The following is a 20,664-nucleotide window of genomic DNA, read 5'->3' as shown; positions in this document are numbered from 1 at the left end:
GTCAGTGGAAGTTATCGCGTGGGAGGATTCAAAATTTTTCAGATAAATTATACTTCTCACATTTTACTTTACATAATCAGAGTCAATTATTTGCTATGAAATTTTTTCGACATTGTTACACAGTTCGACATTGTAAGTGTGATTATATAATTTTATTCCAGAAAGTCGTAGAGATATGCCTTCATCTCATAGCTCATATACATCAGTACAAAGAAAACAAGCTGAGCAAATCAAACCAACATCGCTAGGTAATGAAAAAACAATGTTATTACAACTCATAATAAAACCCATTTTTAATTACAAACATAAAAAACTGCTCATTACTTGGAACATTTTTATATAAATCACCAAGCAATGAATTGAATATTCGTTTATGTTCTATAGGTACTAATATCTTTGTATTGGCTGAGTTTGAATCTCTTGTGAGATAATCCGTAATCTTATACGTATATGAAGAATTACGACTTCTTGAAACAGAAATTCTGGCAAATTATTTGAGACCATATAAGCGATGTTGAGTTGACTAAAACCGTTTATTCATGTCCAGGGTGATGAAATTCTATTTCTTCTCAACCATTTTTGGATAAACTATACTTCACATATTATATCATACAATATTATTGGCCTCTTTTATTTAATAGGAAAAGTCGAAGACGGTATTGTGTTTCATTATTAAAATAAAGTAGAATAGGTGAATTGACAAAATGGACCACAACCAACTAAAGAGAAAAGAGAAAACAGGATTAATATGAATGCAGAAGGCAGTTCTACCAACGTAGGAGCAAAAAGAATTACAAAAACACTTTATAAATTACTAAATGATAAATCGTAGTACAATCTGGATTATATCTATTATTTCACATAACAGGAAGCTGTGCAAAATATTATATTAAAACAAATAGAGAAAATGTGAGATTTGATAGAACTAGAGAATACTAAACCTATTGCTTACTACTATTACGCCAAAACTTCAAATACTTCAATCAAGCGATTCGAAGTAATATAAGTAAACTATAAAAAAAAAACTCGACTCAGTCTATACCTCTTCAATTGCAAATCACTGGCAAACAACTCAACACGAAATTGTATTTTTCTGTGTAAAATCTTGAAACTAATAGCATCGGCTTCAAAATGATATAAAATATAACGTTTTTTGCTATCACAGTTCAACAATCTGTTATGATAGGTAACTACTCTTTTAATGCTTGTTTACAATAATGTTAATTAGGGATAACTGACTCATATAAAAGGTTACCTACCTGACCCACCACTATTAGTTAGCCATCTATTGTCAACTGATACACATGTCCGTTCGTCAACAAACAAGAATTTTACCTGAAAATGGACACAAGTGATAAAACTGCTCAAGCGGTTATTATTTTGGGACAAGGCCAGAGTTAGCGAGAAGTGACCAGTGCGCTGAACATGAGTCAGTCTTCGTTACCAGACTTAACCGTCGATACCAAGAGACTGGTAACTCGTCGAGATATCGATATGGGGCCATTACTGGAGTTCAAGCTCAACACGAGCTCAGTGAAACGCGAAGAGAGACTGTGAGTAGGTGGAGAGTCAGATGAAGACTTAAGACAGCTAATATTGAGTCAAAAAGTCCAGCTACTGGCCTCAAAGTAACTCTGGCCCACCATGCTGCCTGTCTCGATTTGTCAGAGAAGCACGTTAATTGAACTGATGAACAATGGGGCTCCGTTCACTTCTCAGAGAAAACCAGAGTGTGTCTGCATGGTAGCAATATAAGTCAACGAGTATACAGAAGAGAAAGATTAGCGCGTGTTGCATAAAAGAAAACGTGGCTTTTAGAGAAAGCTCTTGGAGGGTTTTGGCGAGAATTCAATGGAGGCAAAAATCCAGTTTTATTGAAAACGGTGGTGGAGTGAGGGGACTGATGGCGATCATATCGTTCTCTTCACCAGTTTGATCAGTGAAAACTTGATTCTAATGAAGGAGAATGCCCGTGCACACACTGCAGGTTCAGTACGGCAGTATTAACAGAATGACGAAATTGCGGCTATGGATTGGCCAACAAGTAGCCCAAACTTAAATGCAATCGAGCACTTATAGGATGAACTCAAAACGGCGCCCACGAACGAATAAGATAGTATCGAACAAGATCGAGTATAGAAGCTTATTCGATCCATGAAAAAGCGATTGGAAGTTGTTATTAGGGCCATGGAAGAGAACACTGGATCAATACAAGATAGAACACTCATTATTAAACTCAGACTAATGGCTTTTAGATTCTACAATCAGAAAAAGATTGGAAGCTATAGTTATTTTGCTAGACTTCAGTCCCATTTATTCGACAATACAATATCACTATCCTTTCTAATCTTACTTTGGTACCCTTTCATTTTTTGTAATTATATTTCATTGAATTTTTTTATATTTCCACAGTTTTTGAAAAATATTTTCGTTTCAGCACCTATTAGCAAAGCTGGTATGGAAAATCTCAAAAGATTAGAGAAGCTTGAACAATTGAAAGAAGCCGAAGTACGGTTACCATTTCAGGACGACAGTTCTCAAAAAAATATTGAGATACTAAAGCCAAATGAACTCATAGGAAAGCAGTTTTCGCATTCCAATAATATACCAACTCAGTTTCCATTGAAAACAGCTAAAACAAAGGATAGTGTTAAGCCTAAGTCGATTGTCAATAATAAAATAATTCCAAAGCATATAAGCAAGAGTAAGATTATAATCTTCACTAATTTAAGTTATTTTTCGTATTCAAATGTTATTATTTGACTGTATTTACTTACGTGGATAAAAGTCGACCCACTGTAAACCTTTGACTTTTATATTATTAGCACATTAACAAGACTGTACGCTGGCCAATCCATAATCCGAATAATTTGAAAAAAAAAATTTAGTTAAAGTCAAAAGTTTCAAGTAGGCCGATTTATGTGCACACAGGGTTATTTTCAATTTCAATCGTTCTTCGTGAAAACAATCGTGATTATTTGTTTTAATTCCCAAATAAACTTAAAGAAGCTATAAGCTTCAGTCGAAAAATCGTTGAAATTGAATTTTTTCTATATGGCCTCAATATTTCCTAATTCCTTCAAATTTCTATACCTCCCAAATATTTGATGGTCAAAATTCTGTAGCTTGTAAGAATGAGAATGACGACCTTATATTTTGTTAGAGTAAGAAATGCAGAGAGTTTCCCATAAATAATGTCGGTTTCCAATGTTCACATTGATCTCTCTTTGCGACAGGATCTGTCCATTGACTAAGCACTGATTTTCCATATTCGGTTAGTTTGGATATACCGATTTATTCATCACAATAAAAATACATCCAATAAAACGATCATCTTCGAGAAGAAAAAAACCTCTGAAGAAGGAGACACCGCGAACAAACAAATACAAAAAGAACTACAAAAAAGGAACAGCAGAACAAGGAACTCCTGAGCTATACTGAGTATGCTCCAAATATGCAGTCACTTATAGCAACACTGATCACGCAACAGGTAATGTAAAGTGAAATGGAGGGCAACAGATTCGATAGTAAAAAATTTATGAAAAACACAAAAAAATGTTGCTGAAAGATTAAAGAATGACTGGCAAGAGCAGAGAGAGTGATTCTAAATCTCCCACCTCTTCACATAGTACTGGAAACTGTCCCTGAATAATGACCAAAACTGGGACATGCCTCAGAATGATGCATCGAAAAAGCTTAGCTTCGAGAAAAAAATTTACTTCAATACTTAGTTGTGAAAATAAGTTGAATCATAACAATATACAAGAAATGAATAGAGATGCCATTGAAAAATATGTCAATTTGATAGCCCAGCAGCCATTAAAGTGAAGGGAAATGAAATAGCTAATAATCTCTGTGGTATCAGCTACAAAACAATGGAAAAAACACTATAAAAAAAGGTAAATAGCAGCAAAACCATTTATTGGGACAACCTGCAGGGTTTGAGACAGGTAAACTTCTCTGGGAAACTATACCCAGAGAAGATCTGCTGAATGTATGAACCTAAGTAAAAACAATCTACGAATACTAACAGGAGTCCTATCGGGGCACTGTAACCTCAACAAAAACCTCTAGTCTCTAGATAATGCGGCGTGCGTTCTTGTTGCACGCAGAACGACCACATTCTCTCGAAGTGTGCAACATTACGAAACTCCGGAGCACTATACCTGAGAGCATATGAAATGGAAGATGAAGATTTCTGGCACCGACATCCATCCGACAGGGATTAATAGAACAGCTGTAAACACTATCAAGTTTAAAAGCTGTTTCCATCATAAAATAAATGTCTTCATTGCCAGAAGTGTATGATAACAGCTTTAGAGAAACTCATTATACATCAGGTACAATACATAGAACTTGCTACTGACTTATAAGGGTTTATAAACTAACTGGAGAAAATATTGCTGTTTTTTTTGTTAATGGAATAGTTGAGATGACAATCAATATTATGTACAGAAACTTTGTTCTACAAGTTTAGAATTTGAAATTTCTAAGGAAGTTGTTTTGTCTTAGCGAGAAAAGTAAAAAGTAAAGTGTTTCATATGTTGAGAGAATAATTTGAGATTCAGCATTCGATAGGAAATTATAAATCTCTTAGTATATTTTGACTTTGTAGAGGAAATGTTACAAGTTTACTATGATGAGGAAGACAAAATTTTCCCCATAATACATTTTTCGATTTGCAACAATTTGTTGACAAGTGTAACTATAGTCATACGTTCACTCATTTTTTGTTAACATCATTATTCTTCTTTTTTAAGATCAGTCTACACCCACTTTAAACACTGCTCCAGCAGTAAATAAGAAGAGTGTTGAAAACTTGACTTTCGAAAAAAGGTTACCCTTAAGCCTCTTAGATAATTGTCGCGGTCTATTGGAAACTCTTCTTAGAAAATTTAAAGGTCCGCCAAAAAGGAATCTTGGATCTTCATTTCTATCAAGAAAGTCTCACTCAGCTCCAGCACTCATGATAGTGGATAATTGTGAGTAACTTGGTGTAATAATATATTTTACTCTTTTTTATCAATTAATAAGAAAAAAAGTCTTAGAACAAAATAGTGTAAACAATCATGAGCCTCTGAGGCCTTTATTACTTGTATGAATTATTGAATATGGATTATAATAATGATCTAAATTATGAAAAGGTATTTTACTTGAAATATGGATTTGTTTTTCATTTGTGTATCAGATTTTCTACATTATAGCAATGTCTGTACATAGTAATGGCCACGTCAATGAGTACGTAAAAAAGGCTTTTTGTTGAAAGCCAAAGAAGTTTTTTTTCAAATTCAAGTCATTCAAACAGCATCTATAATACTAGAGGGAAATGCTTTATTATCACAAAATTGTCAGAATTTATAATCTTTCAAAGAAGTCATGGCTGTGAACCCTGCTGTTTAGTCCGAGTAAATATCTAACAGCTCTATTTTGTAGTTTGAAGATTCGCTCAAATTGAGTTGCACCACACGTATCCCAGAAGGGAAGGGCATATCGGAGATGTAACTCAATAAGAGCATAATAGACTGTTAAGGAGATGGATAAGTTCTTTGGAGACTGATCTCAGCTCAAAGCAGGAGGAACTTAATTTTTTTTTTAGATAAGGCGGTAATATGTAACGATGTCAATGGTGGTGTTATTTAATAAAAAAGTCTGCAATGTATTTTTATATGATAAAACTTTGGTTTTATGTATGAATTTTTCATTTGCGTTTATTGAATCTTCACATAAACTCATACAAATTCAGCTATTCAAAACGTAAAAAATTGCATTAGAAGAAAATAGTTATCCTGAAAAATGATAAATAACATATTTAAGAAAAGGATATACAAATATTATAATAAATCGAGAAACTAATCTTGAAACCCTTTCCTCCAACATATGAGTCATGAAGGACATAATGCTTTATTGAAATATTTCACTAAACTAGAATCTAAAACACCCAACAGCAAAAGAAGTCATATTATACATTAAGTATTTTGTAATGATTGTGACATTGTTTGCATAGGACAAACACCCCAGTATTTAGAAAATAGATTGGAAATTGATCAATATGATAAAAAATGGAACAATATCAACAAACTATGAAATATTAAAAAAAAGCATACTTTAATTTATAAAAATTAGAAAATTCTTGAGACTGAGTGACATAACGAACTTATCGTTTTCAGAAACTAAATTTAGTTTACCTTTAGTATGTGTTTCATTAGTTATTCGATATACTCACATTTTTGAGAGATATTATATAAATGATGGTGAACAGAATAATTAAAAAATTCAGCCAAATCAGAGTTCAGAGGATATTGGAAAAAAAGTTCTGTTGACGTCATGTGGTTTAAATTTATTATAATTCAATCGATTCATTTTCCATTAATTATTCGATTTCAACTACGTAGTGAATAATATCGTTCCTGAAGTAGGGATAGTAGAAAACGTTATTTGAATATATTATTAACAAATTTTCAAAGTTTTGTCAATCAATAAGATCTATTTATAAAGAAACATCATTTATGTTCCTCTTTTTATAGCTGTTTTCAACTAACATTTTACTTGAATTGCAGATCAAAAGAATGATGAAAGTCGTATCAAAATGATTAAACCAGTAGTTACGGTACAATTGAAACAGAAGTATCCTTGGAACCGACTAGGATTGAACAAAAAAATGTCACGAAAATTTAGAAGTGGAGCTAGAAGAGTGTATTCGACGGAAGCCAGAATATACTCATTTAGCAAAAAAGGTCTGACCGATTATTCTATTTATTGTCATAAGAGGAAAGAGTGATAAATTTTTATTTGTTTTTGTGTGTGAATTTTTTTGTTTATATTGTTATTAGAAAACTGTAGAAATCTCTCTTTGAACTTGGCTGTTTTATTGTGGAATGGAATAAATCATTCGTGAATAATAAACCTCCCTTATGAATTTAATTCACTTGCGTAAATTTAGTATTTGAAACGATTAGCGTTAAATTCATAGAAGAATTTGTTTACGACTTGATAAAGAGAAAAGAAAGGACACCAGTATTTTATTTTTATATACAGTAAGGCTCACATAAAACGGTTTTATTATGTATTTGTTAATTTATATAAAGGCAGTTTGTAGTACCCTTAAATCGATACTTTTAAGTTTTATCTAGAATACGGACTTTCAGCAAGTTGTGTATATTTTAATTTACCAGATTATAACTAATCAGTCGCAGGTAGGATATGGTGAGGCTACTAGAATGTGTCAATTCCTCTTTTTAATCAATATATAGAGTGATTTGTGAAATTGACCATAAATTTAAATTGGCTGTATCATTTACACATCTCATGTGATTTTTGATTTTTTTATACACTACACCACACACACATTACCTTACCGATATTGCCCCATGTATAATATATTTCTAATGCAATAAGTGATTTCCAAACTACTTAAATAACCAATGAAAACGACAAATGCGACAAAGTTGTCACATGTTTATTCAATTTTTAGTGAACGATTAAATCTTATCAAACATTTAATTCAATTCAAACAAATATTAGGAATTTCAAGTATTTTAACTACAATGATAAACTGTATTGAATCACAATAACGATAAATACCAAACAAAACAAAAAAACAGTAACTTAATAACGAGCAACAATCTTAGAACAATAACTAAAATAATGTAGTTAAGACGCATAAGAACTGAAAAATATACAATCATTGTAACATAATAGGAATAATGTAGATTCTAGAAAAGGAAACCAGCATAGTATTAGAAAAAAGTATAATTCTATCAATTAGTTGTCGTCGGCTCTTGATATTCTCTGCGCAAACTAGTTGCTTTAATTGTGCCCAAATATGGTAATTAACAAAATCAAAATCAGGGGATCTGAAAAGCCATGAAATAGTACCTTCACGTCCACGTCCACGTCAATCGCGCTAAAAATACATCCCTAGTATAATAAGGTAGGTACGCGTTCGCGAAGCAAATCCAACAAAATATTTTGTAGAAAGTTCAAATAGATATGTCGTCTTAAAGGACGATCAAAAAAGTAAGAACCTGCTAATTCTTCTGGGATAATCTCTAACAACAGCTCTCCCATCACCACTACAGAACCCATAAAAAAATTATGTCGGAATATTTTGTGATCGAAAACTGGTCGAAGCCAATCTTCAATTTGAAACTTTTTAAAGTTGCTCGTTATTTTTATCATTTACAATAGCACATACATAAAGTTGGAGTTTTCAATCAATTTAATTTATTTCTCGAAAATTATGCCCCAATTCGATTTTTGTCTGAAAATACAAAGTGACAGTGAAGATGTAGTTAAGTTCATACTTTCATAAAAGATTATGTTGTAGGTATTTATTCCATTTAAAATACTCGAAAACAAATTGTTTAAAAAAATACCTTATACATTTCTATATTTGATTTGATCGTTCACTAAAATTGAATTGTAGTGTATTGTATAGTGTGTAAATAAATTAAGAACGTGAGTTTATTAGTTCATCTCACGAAAATAAAGAGAGTAAATAAATACGTACATTGGTGTCAGGTGTAAGGTACTGGGAATAAATAGTGACATAAACATGGCCAAGAGAATAAATGAGCTAAAAGTGACGGATCTGAAAGCCTAACTAGAGCATTGTGAATTGGAAACGTACGGTAAAAAGAGTGAATTGATAGAAAAACTCAAAGTGGCACTGATAAGTGACGGATTGGATCCAGAAACATATCTATTCAAAAACGAGTCCTTCAACTTGATCCCATCAATTTCGACTTTGAAAAATTATATTTCTGTCAATATATCGAACATGAAGGAAGATATATCAACTCTGAAAAATGATATTTCGCCCAATATTGACGACAAGATTACAACTATGAAGGACGATATTTCAGCTCTGAAGAATGATATTTCGTACAATATTGACGACAAGATTTCCACAATGAAGGACGATATTTCGACTATGAAGCCGAGATACTGAAGAAATTACACGACAGTCCGTGAAATATGAAGGACTGGTGTGAGAAATGTACGACTTGTGCTACAGGTAATGGACCACATCGCAAGAAAAAGGTGCCCATGAAACAGTATAATGTTGCAAGCCCACAATGTGAGCTTGTTATGAAACAACGGTAACGATATTCAATTTTTTTTGTTACAAATGTCAAACTGTTTCTTCTTGGATTTTTCAATATTTTCTATATTACTCCAAAAGTCTCCAGAAATATTTTTGCAGACATAATGCCAAACAATAACGGTATGTACTTCCTAAAATTAGTTTGACAATTTTTGACCGTTCATTTTTTTATAGACTACAAACTATTGGTAATGTTTATTGGCACTGGAACAGGGCCCATTGACCAGGAATAATTTTGTTACCTAAATGTCAATGCCAATATTAGGTCGGAACTGAATTCATATTATCAATATGTTGGACATTATCTAAAAAGTGAGTAAATTTCCTTTGTAATATTTGTCAATGATTCATTTGATTATATATGAATTTGTTCGGACTTAATCAAGGCAATAATCCAAAATAAATTACCTTAATGTAATTATCAGCTTATGAAATAAAATGTAATATCTGATAAGCAAAATTTTCAACTCTTCGGGAATAAATGTGCTTTATACCAAACTCAGTATCACTCACTATATGTTCTTTTATCGTACAATATCGTTACCTCCAATTATTATTAATGATGCTATAATATAAAAAGAAAACAGTACTATGCAGTTTCCTTTTTGTCATCCTTCAAGTACATCTTAGTGTATCTAATCATTTAACAATTAATTATGTGTTGGCTATGATTTATTTGTCAAAAACTGTACGATATGAGAGCAAATCAAGAATAAAGATCACTAGCAACCAAAGCATTCGATAGATAGAGAAAATTCTGTATTCATTAAATCTGAAATGAGAATACTAATATATTATTATCTCGTTTTTTGTGAATGAATCACCCTGTATTTTATGTGAGCTTCGAAAAGTACTACCAACATACTTCTTTTAGTATCAAGTAATTCCTATATCTAACATTATTAGTTCTTGAGATATTTTGATTTTTCTGTGTAAAACAATGATTATGTATCTATAACTAATCATTTAACAATTAATTATGTGTTGCTATGATTTATTTGTCAAAAACTGGCATTGCTGTTTGGTAATGTAAAGGTTGAATTGTGAATATTGAGAAAAAATGAATATATCACAAACGAATTACAGTAACGAAGCAAAAAAACTATCCTATTCACTACAGTATACGTACACCTCTTGATTATCACAATATGTTCACGCCAGAATTAATTCAAAACTCATGAAAACTGGCAACGCTGTCCGACCAACCGACTACTGATCGAATGGAAGAAATGAGATATATAATAAGTTCTGTTGTTAAAGCTATGTAAAAAATTTTCTTACAAATAAATGTTAATGTGAACGTGTTAATAATAACTATAATACAAAAAATGGTCCTTACGAGCGGATTATAAACAAAACCAGTGAAAATTCGCAATAAACAATATATTATTAACAACTATAACCCAAAAACAATTTACCACGTGCTGCAAGCAACTATCAACGAGTGCAAAGTGATCGACCAAACAAGTAGTCGATACAATATCACGGCGACCAGACATCAACTCAACTGGCCGACTAGTTCAATTGCAAGAATCAGGCAGTTCGACCGAAATCAGAGTGAGTTTGTTCCAAATTATTTATTTCCGAATTTTTCTTTCCATTTGCGATTTCAAAGCTTCTCTGTTTGTGCTTGAACAATTTGACAATATAAAATGGCAGAACTTGGCAAACTAATAAAGAAAAGAGGTGTAATTAAAGCTCAGTTAACTATTTTCACAAAAGCGGTAAATGAATTTGCAACTATATCTAATTTAAGCCAAACAGAAGTTACAAAATTAAAAGATAGGTTACGTGATGCCGAAAATTATCTTGACGAATTCAAATCATATCAATTAGAAATAGAGTTACAGGATGATATAAATTTAGATGAGCAATTAATCGAACGAGAGAGATTTGAAAATTCATATTATGATGCAATCGCTGTTGCTAAAAACATTTTACAAAGCTACAATAATCACGATAATGATACAAATCTTAGCGTGATTTCAGACAAAGCTTGTTGTAAAAACGAGGGTATAAAGCTTCCGGATATATCACTTCCTAAATTCAGTGGAAACTTTGAAGATTGGTTAGAATTCAGGGACACATATAAATGCCTTATTCATGATAGTAAAAAATTAGATAATATTCAAAAATTTTATTACTTGCGAAGTGCACTAGGAGGAACAGCAGCGGCGTCCATTTCCAAAATCAAATATACGGCCGACAATTATGAAGTGGCATGGGCCACAATTTCAAAAAGATTTGACAATACTAAAAAATTAATATATGAACATATTAGAGCTATTTTTTCATTAGAAAATATACAAAAACCGACAGCTGAAAAACTACAAAATTTAGCTGACGATATTCACAAACATTTGGGATCTATTGAACAATTGGGGCAAAATATAACTAATTGGGATCCTCTACTAATTTTTTGGATTACTAATAAATTAGATACTAGCTCAAACCTTGAATGGGAAAGGGAAAATAGAGATCAGGAAGAATTGCCAAAGTTAGATAAATTCCTACAATTTTTACAAAAACGTTCCAATTTTCTTAATATGTTAGAATCAAAGAACAGTCTCAGTTTAAATAAATCAGATTCAAAATTTAGTAATGAGGAAAATAAATTCAATAAACAAAGTAGAGTAAGGTCATTGACCTCAAGTACATATACATGCTCCTATTGCAAGAAAGAGCATTCAATATATCGTTGTGCAGAGTTTCTCGGATTAACAATAACACAAAAAAAAAGATTTTGTCAAAAAATCAAATCTTTGCCATAACTGTTTGCGTTCGGGTCACTCTGTCAAACAGTGTAAATTAGGGCCTTGCAAAGTGTGTAAAGCTTGGCACAATACAATTTTGCATGAAAAACTCGAGATAGCGGACAACGCGAGCTCAAGTTCCGCAGCACTAAGCAGTGGCGTAGTGGTACCAGCGGCGGGGCAGGTGCTATTATCTACCGCCTGTTTACTCATTTCAGACAATTTCAATAATTTTCACAAAGCAAGAGCGTTATTAGATTGTGGTTCTCAAACTTCCTTCATAACGGAGGATTTGCAAAAGCGTTTGAATATTGCGACACATAAAACAGATCTTTCAATTTTCGGAATTTCAAACAATATTTCAAAGGTCAGTAAAAGGTGTAAGGTTTCATTTAAATCTATACATACCAATTTTAAAGCGCATGGCAATTGTTATATTCTAAAAGAGATTACAAGTGTGATGCCGTGTTGTCGAATCAACACGCAATCTTGGGCGATTCCAGGTGATCTAAAGCTAGCTGATCCACAATTCAATATTCCCGGACCAGTAGACATGCTCATTGGCGCGGACCTATTTTGGACAATTTTAAGCAATAACAAAATTTCGTTAGGAAAAAATATGCCGCTATTAATTGATACAGTGCTAGGTTGGGTTGTATCTGGGCAAATAAGTACTAACAACGTTGAAAAGGCTTCTTGTAATTTAAGTATAAACCAGGAATTATTAAATTCAATAGCCAAATTTTGGGAAATCGAGGAAATATCTAGCACGCGACAACTTTCTCCAGATGAACAATTTGGCGAGGACAATTTCATCAAAACTACTACCAGAGACGCGAACGGACGTTTTACAGTCACTATACCTTTGAAGCAACAACCTTCTAGTTTAGGTGAGTCGAAAGCTCAAGCCGAAAAACGTTTCTATGCATTAGAACGAAAATTCAGGAGAGATCCAATGCTGCACAGCAGATATATACAATTTATGAACGAGTATAAAGAGCTAGGTCATATGACAATTTGTAACGGCAATGATTCAAGCTTCGAATATTTCATGCCGCATCACGGAGTTTTGAGAGAAGAGAGTTTGACCACAAAACTACGGGTAGTTTTCGATGCATCAGCGCCCTCTAGCAACGGTCTATCCTTCAACAATATTCAAGTCATTGGACCCGTTTTACAAGACGATTTACTATCAATAGTCTTAAGGTTTAGGAAATATAACTATGTAGTTTCGGCAGACATAGTTAAAATGTACCGGCAAATTTCAATAACGCCCGAGCAAAGGCATTTGCAAAAAATTGTATGGCGCGAAAATCCGAGTGATAACCTGGAAGTCTACCAGCTAAATACCGTTACATACGGGCAAGCCTCTGCCAGTTATCTTGCAATACGCTGTTTAGCTAAACTCGCTGAGGATATTCAAGAAATGAACCCGGAAATAGCCGAAATCATTAAGCACGACTTTTATGTAGATGACCTGTTAACAGGTGCACCTACACTTGAGCATGCGCAATACATATGTAAAGCGATAAGTGACACTCTTAAATCGGGATGTTTCGCACTCCGAAAATGGTGCTCTAACGACACCAACGCGCTCAAAAATATAAGTTCAAATGATTTAAAATCCGATATACTAGAATTTGCGCATGATGGCAAAACAAAAACATTAGGCTTGATATGGGTTTGCAATAACGATAAGCTTCAATATAAAATTCATACCAATCCTATAGGTACAAAGGTCACAAAACGCACAATTTTATCTACTATATCAAAAATATTCGACATCCTTGGTTTACTAAGCCCATGTACTATTATCGCAAAAATGATAATGCAAAAATTATGGGAAAATAAATTAGCCTGGGATGACGCTATTCCAAAAGCTATATCTGAAAATTGGGTAAGGTTGGAGAAGGAGCTTCTTATTTTGAACGATCTTGAGTTAAACAGACAAGCTATTTGCAAGAATGCTGTTGAATTACAACTGCATGGTTTCGCTGACGCTTCGGAAAAGGCTTACGGAGCCTGTGTTTATTTGAGAAGTATTGATTCCGATCAAAAGGTTCATGTATCCCTGTTATGCGCCAAGGCAAAGGTGGCACCTATAAAAACAATACCAATCCCGCGGTTGGAATTATGCGCAGCATTGCTTCTAGCCCGCCTAACAGATAAAGCTAAAACTGCTTTGAAAATTCAATTCAAATCTTTCACACTTTGGTCGGACTCAACTATAACTCTAGCTTGGGTACGCACAAGCCCGAATCTGCTAAAAACATTCACGGCCCATAGAGTGGCAGAAATTCAGTCTCTCACTAAACACGCCGATTGGAGGCACATCCCCACCCACGATAATCCAGCAGATATTGCTTCAAGGGGAATATATCCTAGTCAAATTTTAAACTCTGATTTGTGGTGGCGCGGCCCTACTTGGCTAGCTAAGGACCCAAGTTTTTGGCCCAATGACAAGCTGGAGGTGGTTCATGATTTACCTGAACTTAAATCCAGTCTTCTGACCAATGTTGCGCCCCCTACTCTGAGTTTTCCCTTTGAACGTTTCTCAAATTTCTCAAGAATGCAACGAACAATGGCATACATTTTACGATTTAAGGATAATTGTCTTCAGAGAAATCGCAGAAGAGGCGGTTCTCTTACAGTACAGGAGTTAAGTGATTCTCTAAAATGTCTCATTCGAATTTGTCAATCTCAATCGTATTCTACCGAAATTGAAACATTGAAAAATAACAAGCCTTTGAGCTCCCATAGTAATCTATTAAGTCTTAGTCCCTTTCTAGAACCCGATGGTTTGCTACGCGTAGGAGGGCGACTAAAACATTCAAATTACTCTTTTGACAAAAGGCATCCAATTTTGATCAATTCAAAGCATCATTTTTCAAAGCTACTATTTTTACAAGAACATGAACGCCTATTGCATGGCGGCCCTCAGCTGCTCTTAAGCACTATAAGAGAAAATTACTGGGTTATATCCGGTAGAAATCTTGCACGAAAGACTGTTAAGAATTGTGTGAAATGCTTCAAATTCAATGCTAAAACCATACAGCCAATTATGGCCAACTTACCGCGCGATAGAACTAATCCTTCTAGTGCATTTTCAATAGTGGGAGTTGATTACGCGGGGCCATTTATGATTAACGATAAGAAAGGTAGAGGTTGTCGTTTAAGTAAATGTTATATTGGCGTATTTATTTGTTTATCAACTAAAGCAGTCCATTTGGAATTGATTTCTAGCCTTTCTTCAGAATCATTTATTCAAGCGCTATATCGTTTTGTCTCTAGACGAGGCAAACCATCAAAAATATTGTCCGACAATGGAACAAGCTTCGTCGGGGCACAGCGAGAGCTAAAGGATTTTCTAAAACATGGCAGCAACACTATAATCGAGAAATGTAGCTCTCAGAATATAGAGTGGAGGTTTATACCACCCTACTCTCCTCATTTCGGAGGTTTGTGGGAAGCAGCTGTCAAAAGCGTAAAGCATCATTTAAGGCGCGTTTTGACCCAAGTTCATTTATCATTTGAAGAATTTGCCACAGTTCTCGCACAAATCGAGGCGATTTTGAATTCGCGTCCTTTATGCCCACTGAGCTCTGATCCCAACGATTTTGGACCTCTTACCCCAGCTCACTTCTTGATTGGAAGACCAATAATTGCAGCACCTGATCAAGATGTCACCGACATAAAAATGAATCGACTTTCCAGATTTCAGCTCGTACAACAATTAGCACAGCACTTCTGGAACAGATGGAAATCTGAGTACATTGCGGAGCTCCAAAGACGCACCAAATGGAAGTCCAACCAAGGCCATCTAGTAGAAGATTCTCTCGTTTTAGTGAAAGGCGAGAACACTATGCCCACTCAGTGGTTATTAGGTAGAATCAGCAAGCTCCATAGAGGCCCTGACGGTATCGCTAGGGTCGCTTCTATAAGAACTCCCTCTGGAGAAATCATCAAAAGAAGCTTTCAAAAAATCTGCCCCCTTCCAGTTGACCTTTGAAAGCCATCCTTATGCTTTCAACGCGGGGAGTATGTTCACGCCAGAATTAATTCAAAACTCATGAAAACTGGCAACGCTGTCCGACCAACCGACTACTGATCGAATGGAAGAAATGAGATATATAATAAGTTCTGTTGTTAAAGCTATGTAAAAAATTTTCTTACAAATAAATGTTAATGTGAACGTGTTAATAATAACTATAATACACAATATGTGTTCGAAATGGCCAAAGCTTGCTTTAGAAGGTTGTCACCTTTCAGGAAAACGTTCATAGTAGTCTCTTGCTGAAAGTAACGCATTTTTATTGCACTCTTCGAATATCCAAAGCATATCAATCATTTCATCACTATTGAAATTCATTTTCGCCCTAGTTCCATATCCTCAAAACTCCACAAAATGCACCAAACCGCTCAATCGAAAAACAAAAAATGCTATGTCATATCTTTGTCAAATACCAGTTTTTGACAAATAAATCATAGCCAACTCACAACTAATTGATTTAAATGTACGTTCATAATCATTGTTTCGCACAGAAGAATCAAAACATCTCAAGAAATATTTTAGATATAGGGAATACTTGATAAAAAAATGTTGATAGTCCTTTTCGAAACCTACAATAAATACAGGGTGATTCGCTTGAAAAAACCAAGTAAATAATGTATCAGTATTTTGATTTATCCTGTATCAGATTCAATAAGTGAACGAAATAAATAATTTTTCAGAATTTTTATCATTAATAGAATGTTTCGACCGCAACAGATCATCATTTTGGACTTTCTGTTACATTGTACAAGGTATTGAACTTGTTACGATTTTTAAAAACCCCGTAGAACACATCATATTCTTGTAATGGAAAATTCAATTTTAATATGACCCAGTATTTTATATAATTCTAAAATGTGAAGACTATTGATGGTTATTATCCCTCAAATTGATAAAGTAGGCAGTGAACTTCATTACACTAATAAGTTACCCTCTATTTACTAGAACAGGCAAACTTAATCAAACCCTTGAAATTAGTACACTTCTTCACTAGTAATCAGTGCATATAAGTGTAAAACTATATTATTAGAGAATATACTCAAATAACTCAATTATAGAATATAAATATCATAATATTTGTCAATTTGAACTTTCAGACTATTCGACAAGCCAGAATAACAATACAAAAATAACAGAAAAATGTTTTAAGAACAAATACCCTTGGAATTTCACTGAAATTGAAGCATCAGAGAATACTAACTGCTGTTATTTAACTCAAACTAGTTATTGTAATACTAATAACATCAGTACTTCTGAACCTGAAGTTCCTAAAGTATGTGATAATGTGATAACATGTGGGAATAAAATAGAATCCTCTAAAATCGACACTAAAAACGAACAACTAGAAAAAGTGTGTGGTCAAAACAAAGTTGACGAGAATAAATGCAAAGACGCAAATCAGAAGAAAGCGGATTCAGAACCACAAAAAAATAAATGCGAAAAAAAAGCAAAAATAGTTGAAAGACCTTGTGAGCAAAATGATCAGCAGCAATCAGAAACATCAAAATGTAAACTGTTCAATAGAGGGAATAAAATGACAACTGAAGAAACTACAGATTGCATGAAGAAAAATGAAAATAAGGTTACAAAAACTGTCGATAAAAAACTGTCTTGTACTCGTAAGGTAAGGCTGCCATTATTTTATCATAACATTGAACGAAATCCATTATTAAGTAAATTGAAAATGGACTCTATCTTCCTTCCATAAATTCATCATGTTCACTTACTAATTCACAGTAATTCGATTTTTAGCAAAGATAGCAAAAGATGTTTTATTTGATAAGATTAAATTATTCACATTCTCTCATTCAAATATTATTTTTTAGTCATCTGCCAAGAATAAAAAACCTGAAGAATCATGTTCAACGAAAAAACTCAAGCGAGAGACAGATAATACCAAATGTGTGGAAACCAAAAAGTCAGTTAATCAAGATGATAAATCCAAACAACCCCTCTCGGATTGTGATAACAAACAAGATACTAGACCTAAAGAACCTATTTGTAATTTATGCCCAAAACCAAAAGATGAACCGAAGAAAGTTGAAAGTGAAACAAAATGCTCAAAAACAAAAAAGCCAGTTTGTCCAGATGATAAACCAAAGAAGCCTAAATTGAATTCAGCAGATTGCAAAAAGAGTGAAGATTCTGGACCCGAAAAGCTCAAATCTAATCTATGCCCAAAGCCAAAGGATGAACCTAAACAAGTTGAGAGTGATACGTTTACAAAAAATCCAGTTTGTCAAGATAATATGCCGAAAAAAGCTGAATCGACCTCAGCAGATTGTAAGAGCAAGCAAGATACTAGACCTAAAGAACCCATTTGTAATTTATGTCCAAAACCAAAAGATGAACCGAAGAAAGTTGAAGGTGAAACAAAATGCGTTAAAACAAAAAAGCCAGTTTGTCCAGATGATGAATCAAAGAAACCTAAATCAAATTCAGCAGATTGTCAGATAAGGCAAGATTCTAGACCAAAAGAACCCAATTGTAATTTATGTTCAAAACCCAAAGATTCACCGAAGCAAGTTAAGAGTGATACAAAATGTGTGGAAACAAAACAGCCAGTTTGTTCAGATAATCGTAGTAACAAAGCCAAGAAATCAATTAATGAATCAAGTCCATCAACATTCGAGAGTAAGAAGGAAAGTAGACCTAAAGAACCCGTTTGTAAAACAAGAGGTAATTTTCATTTAATAGTTGATTGAAAAATTTATCAAAAGACTGTATATCAAATCAAAAAATTCAAGCACATGTGAAATACTTCTTTATAACTATCTAAAAATTCTACTTGAACTGGTTTCCATAAATTTTACGTCCACATAACTGCTACAATTTTTCTAAAATAATCAGTAATTACATGGGGTTATGTTCATCTTTAGTACTGCATAATTTTGGTAATAGTTAAACGCTGTATTGGGATTGAGGCGAAGATAGTAGACTGGTTTTGCATAGAGACAACTTAACATGAGGATTATAATGTAAATGAACTTTTCACTAAAAACCAAACAAATCTCCGAATGAATTACCATATTCTGAAGTCAATTCCCAAAAAGGCATTTAAATTGAGGGCGTAGCAGGGTTAAAATATGGTATACTTAATGTTTTTTGGTTTCGTAGAAGCAGATAATAAGTCATCTAAGGAAATTGGTTCTAAAGGAGATAATGGATGTTCTAAACAGACATCATGGTCGAGTCTGGTTGGTGCAAACAAATCATCCCCAAATTTACTTTGCTTGGAGTCGTCTTCTGGTAAGATTGGAATATTTCAACTAATCTTTATAGGGAGTGTTATGAGAAACGTAAATACTAAGGTGAAAATAATTATATTGTAATCAATAGCTCATGAATTATCTGAATAATGACCTTCAAATATATAATGCAGTACAATAGTATTCTGTGGGCTTCAGACTTCTTCACTACGCCTTCTTCACATAATTATAATCCATACAAAGGTGGCTACTTAAGTTTTGAGATATGGCAACATTGATGATAAATAATTTACTTCTATAAAGAAAACTTTGGAACAGTTGATACACATATGAAAAAGACATGTTCAAATAAGAATAAATCAACGTCACTTAATCTGCTATGCTCTGATTCTTAAGATACATTTTTGAAATCAATGCAATAACATGAGCACGCTCCTCCAATTTCAGAAAGGTCGATGCACGGCTATCCACTTAGAAACGCCAAGCACGATCTTTACCTACCTATTCCACGTTCAGAATTATTTAAGGGCTCAATATTTTACAATGCAAAAAAATGCACAATCACTTGTCAATTGTAATCAAATCGATATCATCTTTTCCCTCATTCCACAATAATTTGATAGTACATTTACTGGAAAGTGCCTTCTACTCTGTAAACGACTTCTATTCTAATATAATATTTAATTCCGGGCATGCTGTATACTGATTTAATTTTGTTATGGACTTATATTACTATTACCTATAACTTTGTTACTCAATGTGGTTTTCCTCTGTATATTTAAATTTTATTTTATCTTTATTTAGTTATTTTTATGTTTGTTTTTCAGTTTTCACAAACTTTTGTCTACAAATTGTAACAATTATTTGACAAAAAGCATTTCTCTCTCATACCCGAAAATTAACGGCAATTAGATGAACTCCATAATTATTTATTCTAACTTTTGTCGAGTGTCTGCCTGTTTCACATTTTGTTGAGAAAAATGTAAGAATACGTGCGATGATAATTCGTTGAATGGAGACGATTATTGATACTTTTTTTACATTTTACATTTTTCTCCATCTTAAAATATTTAATACACAATTATTAATAAGATTATTTGGTTTGTGCAATAGGAAAACATTTAAAAAATGTTTTGAATATGTAGAGAATAGAAAAGTTTCTCTATATTTTCACAACTTTGTTATGAGTCTCCATCACTTTCCACTATGTGATGTTCTGATATGATTTTTTTATTGTAATTTCCCACCGACCAATTTAATCAATGGCACCTTGAATCACCTAAATTATAATCATCATAACTCCCAGCAAAAGAATCATATTATAACTTTCAATTATTTCTATCATCTATACTTCCAAATTCATTCATTTCCCTCGGCTCTCCTGCTATTATGGCAGCGATTCGCATGCACTTTTGTGTCATAATGGTAGTAGCTAATAAACCAGAGTTGATTTAGACTCATATCATCAGTTTCTCGCAATTAAATTTCCTTCAATGTTCCAACACAGTGAACTCTACTCTAGAATCATTAATTTCTTACTTCTCC

At 33.3% G+C, this 20,664-nt stretch overlaps 2 protein-coding genes across 6 annotated transcripts in view; one reads left to right on the top strand and one right to left on the bottom strand.

Moving 5' to 3' along the window:
* Positions 1–20,664, bottom strand: part of LOC130896047 (alpha-tocopherol transfer protein-like) — a 125,817-nt gene that overhangs the window by 61,859 nt on the left and 43,294 nt on the right. The gene's annotated exons all lie outside the window — the stretch shown is intronic.
* LOC130896046 (uncharacterized) overlaps positions 1–20,664 on the top strand; it is a 56,157-nt gene that overhangs the window by 20,264 nt on the left and 15,229 nt on the right. For 4 of the 5 annotated variants that reach the window (XM_057803809.1, XM_057803807.1, XM_057803806.1 and 1 more), the window contains exons 7-13: positions 162–248; positions 2,438–2,704; positions 4,761–4,982; positions 6,558–6,734; positions 17,008–17,534; positions 17,737–18,589; positions 19,028–19,159. In XM_057803809.1, coding sequence (XP_057659792.1) covers positions 162–248; positions 2,438–2,704; positions 4,761–4,982; positions 6,558–6,734; positions 17,008–17,534; positions 17,737–18,589; positions 19,028–19,159 — 2,265 coding nt within the window. The remainder of the gene's footprint in view (positions 1–161; positions 249–2,437; positions 2,705–4,760; positions 4,983–6,557; positions 6,735–17,007; positions 17,535–17,736; positions 18,590–19,027; positions 19,160–20,664) is intronic. The other variant, XM_057803805.1, reaches the window with a different exon arrangement.

Source organism: Diorhabda carinulata, chromosome 6 (genome assembly GCF_026250575.1).
Source record: "Diorhabda carinulata isolate Delta chromosome 6, icDioCari1.1, whole genome shotgun sequence".
NCBI lineage: Eukaryota > Metazoa > Arthropoda > Insecta > Coleoptera > Chrysomelidae > Diorhabda > Diorhabda carinulata.
The sequence above is the reverse complement of the archived record's forward strand: the minus strand, read 5'-3'. Positions and strand labels throughout refer to the sequence as shown.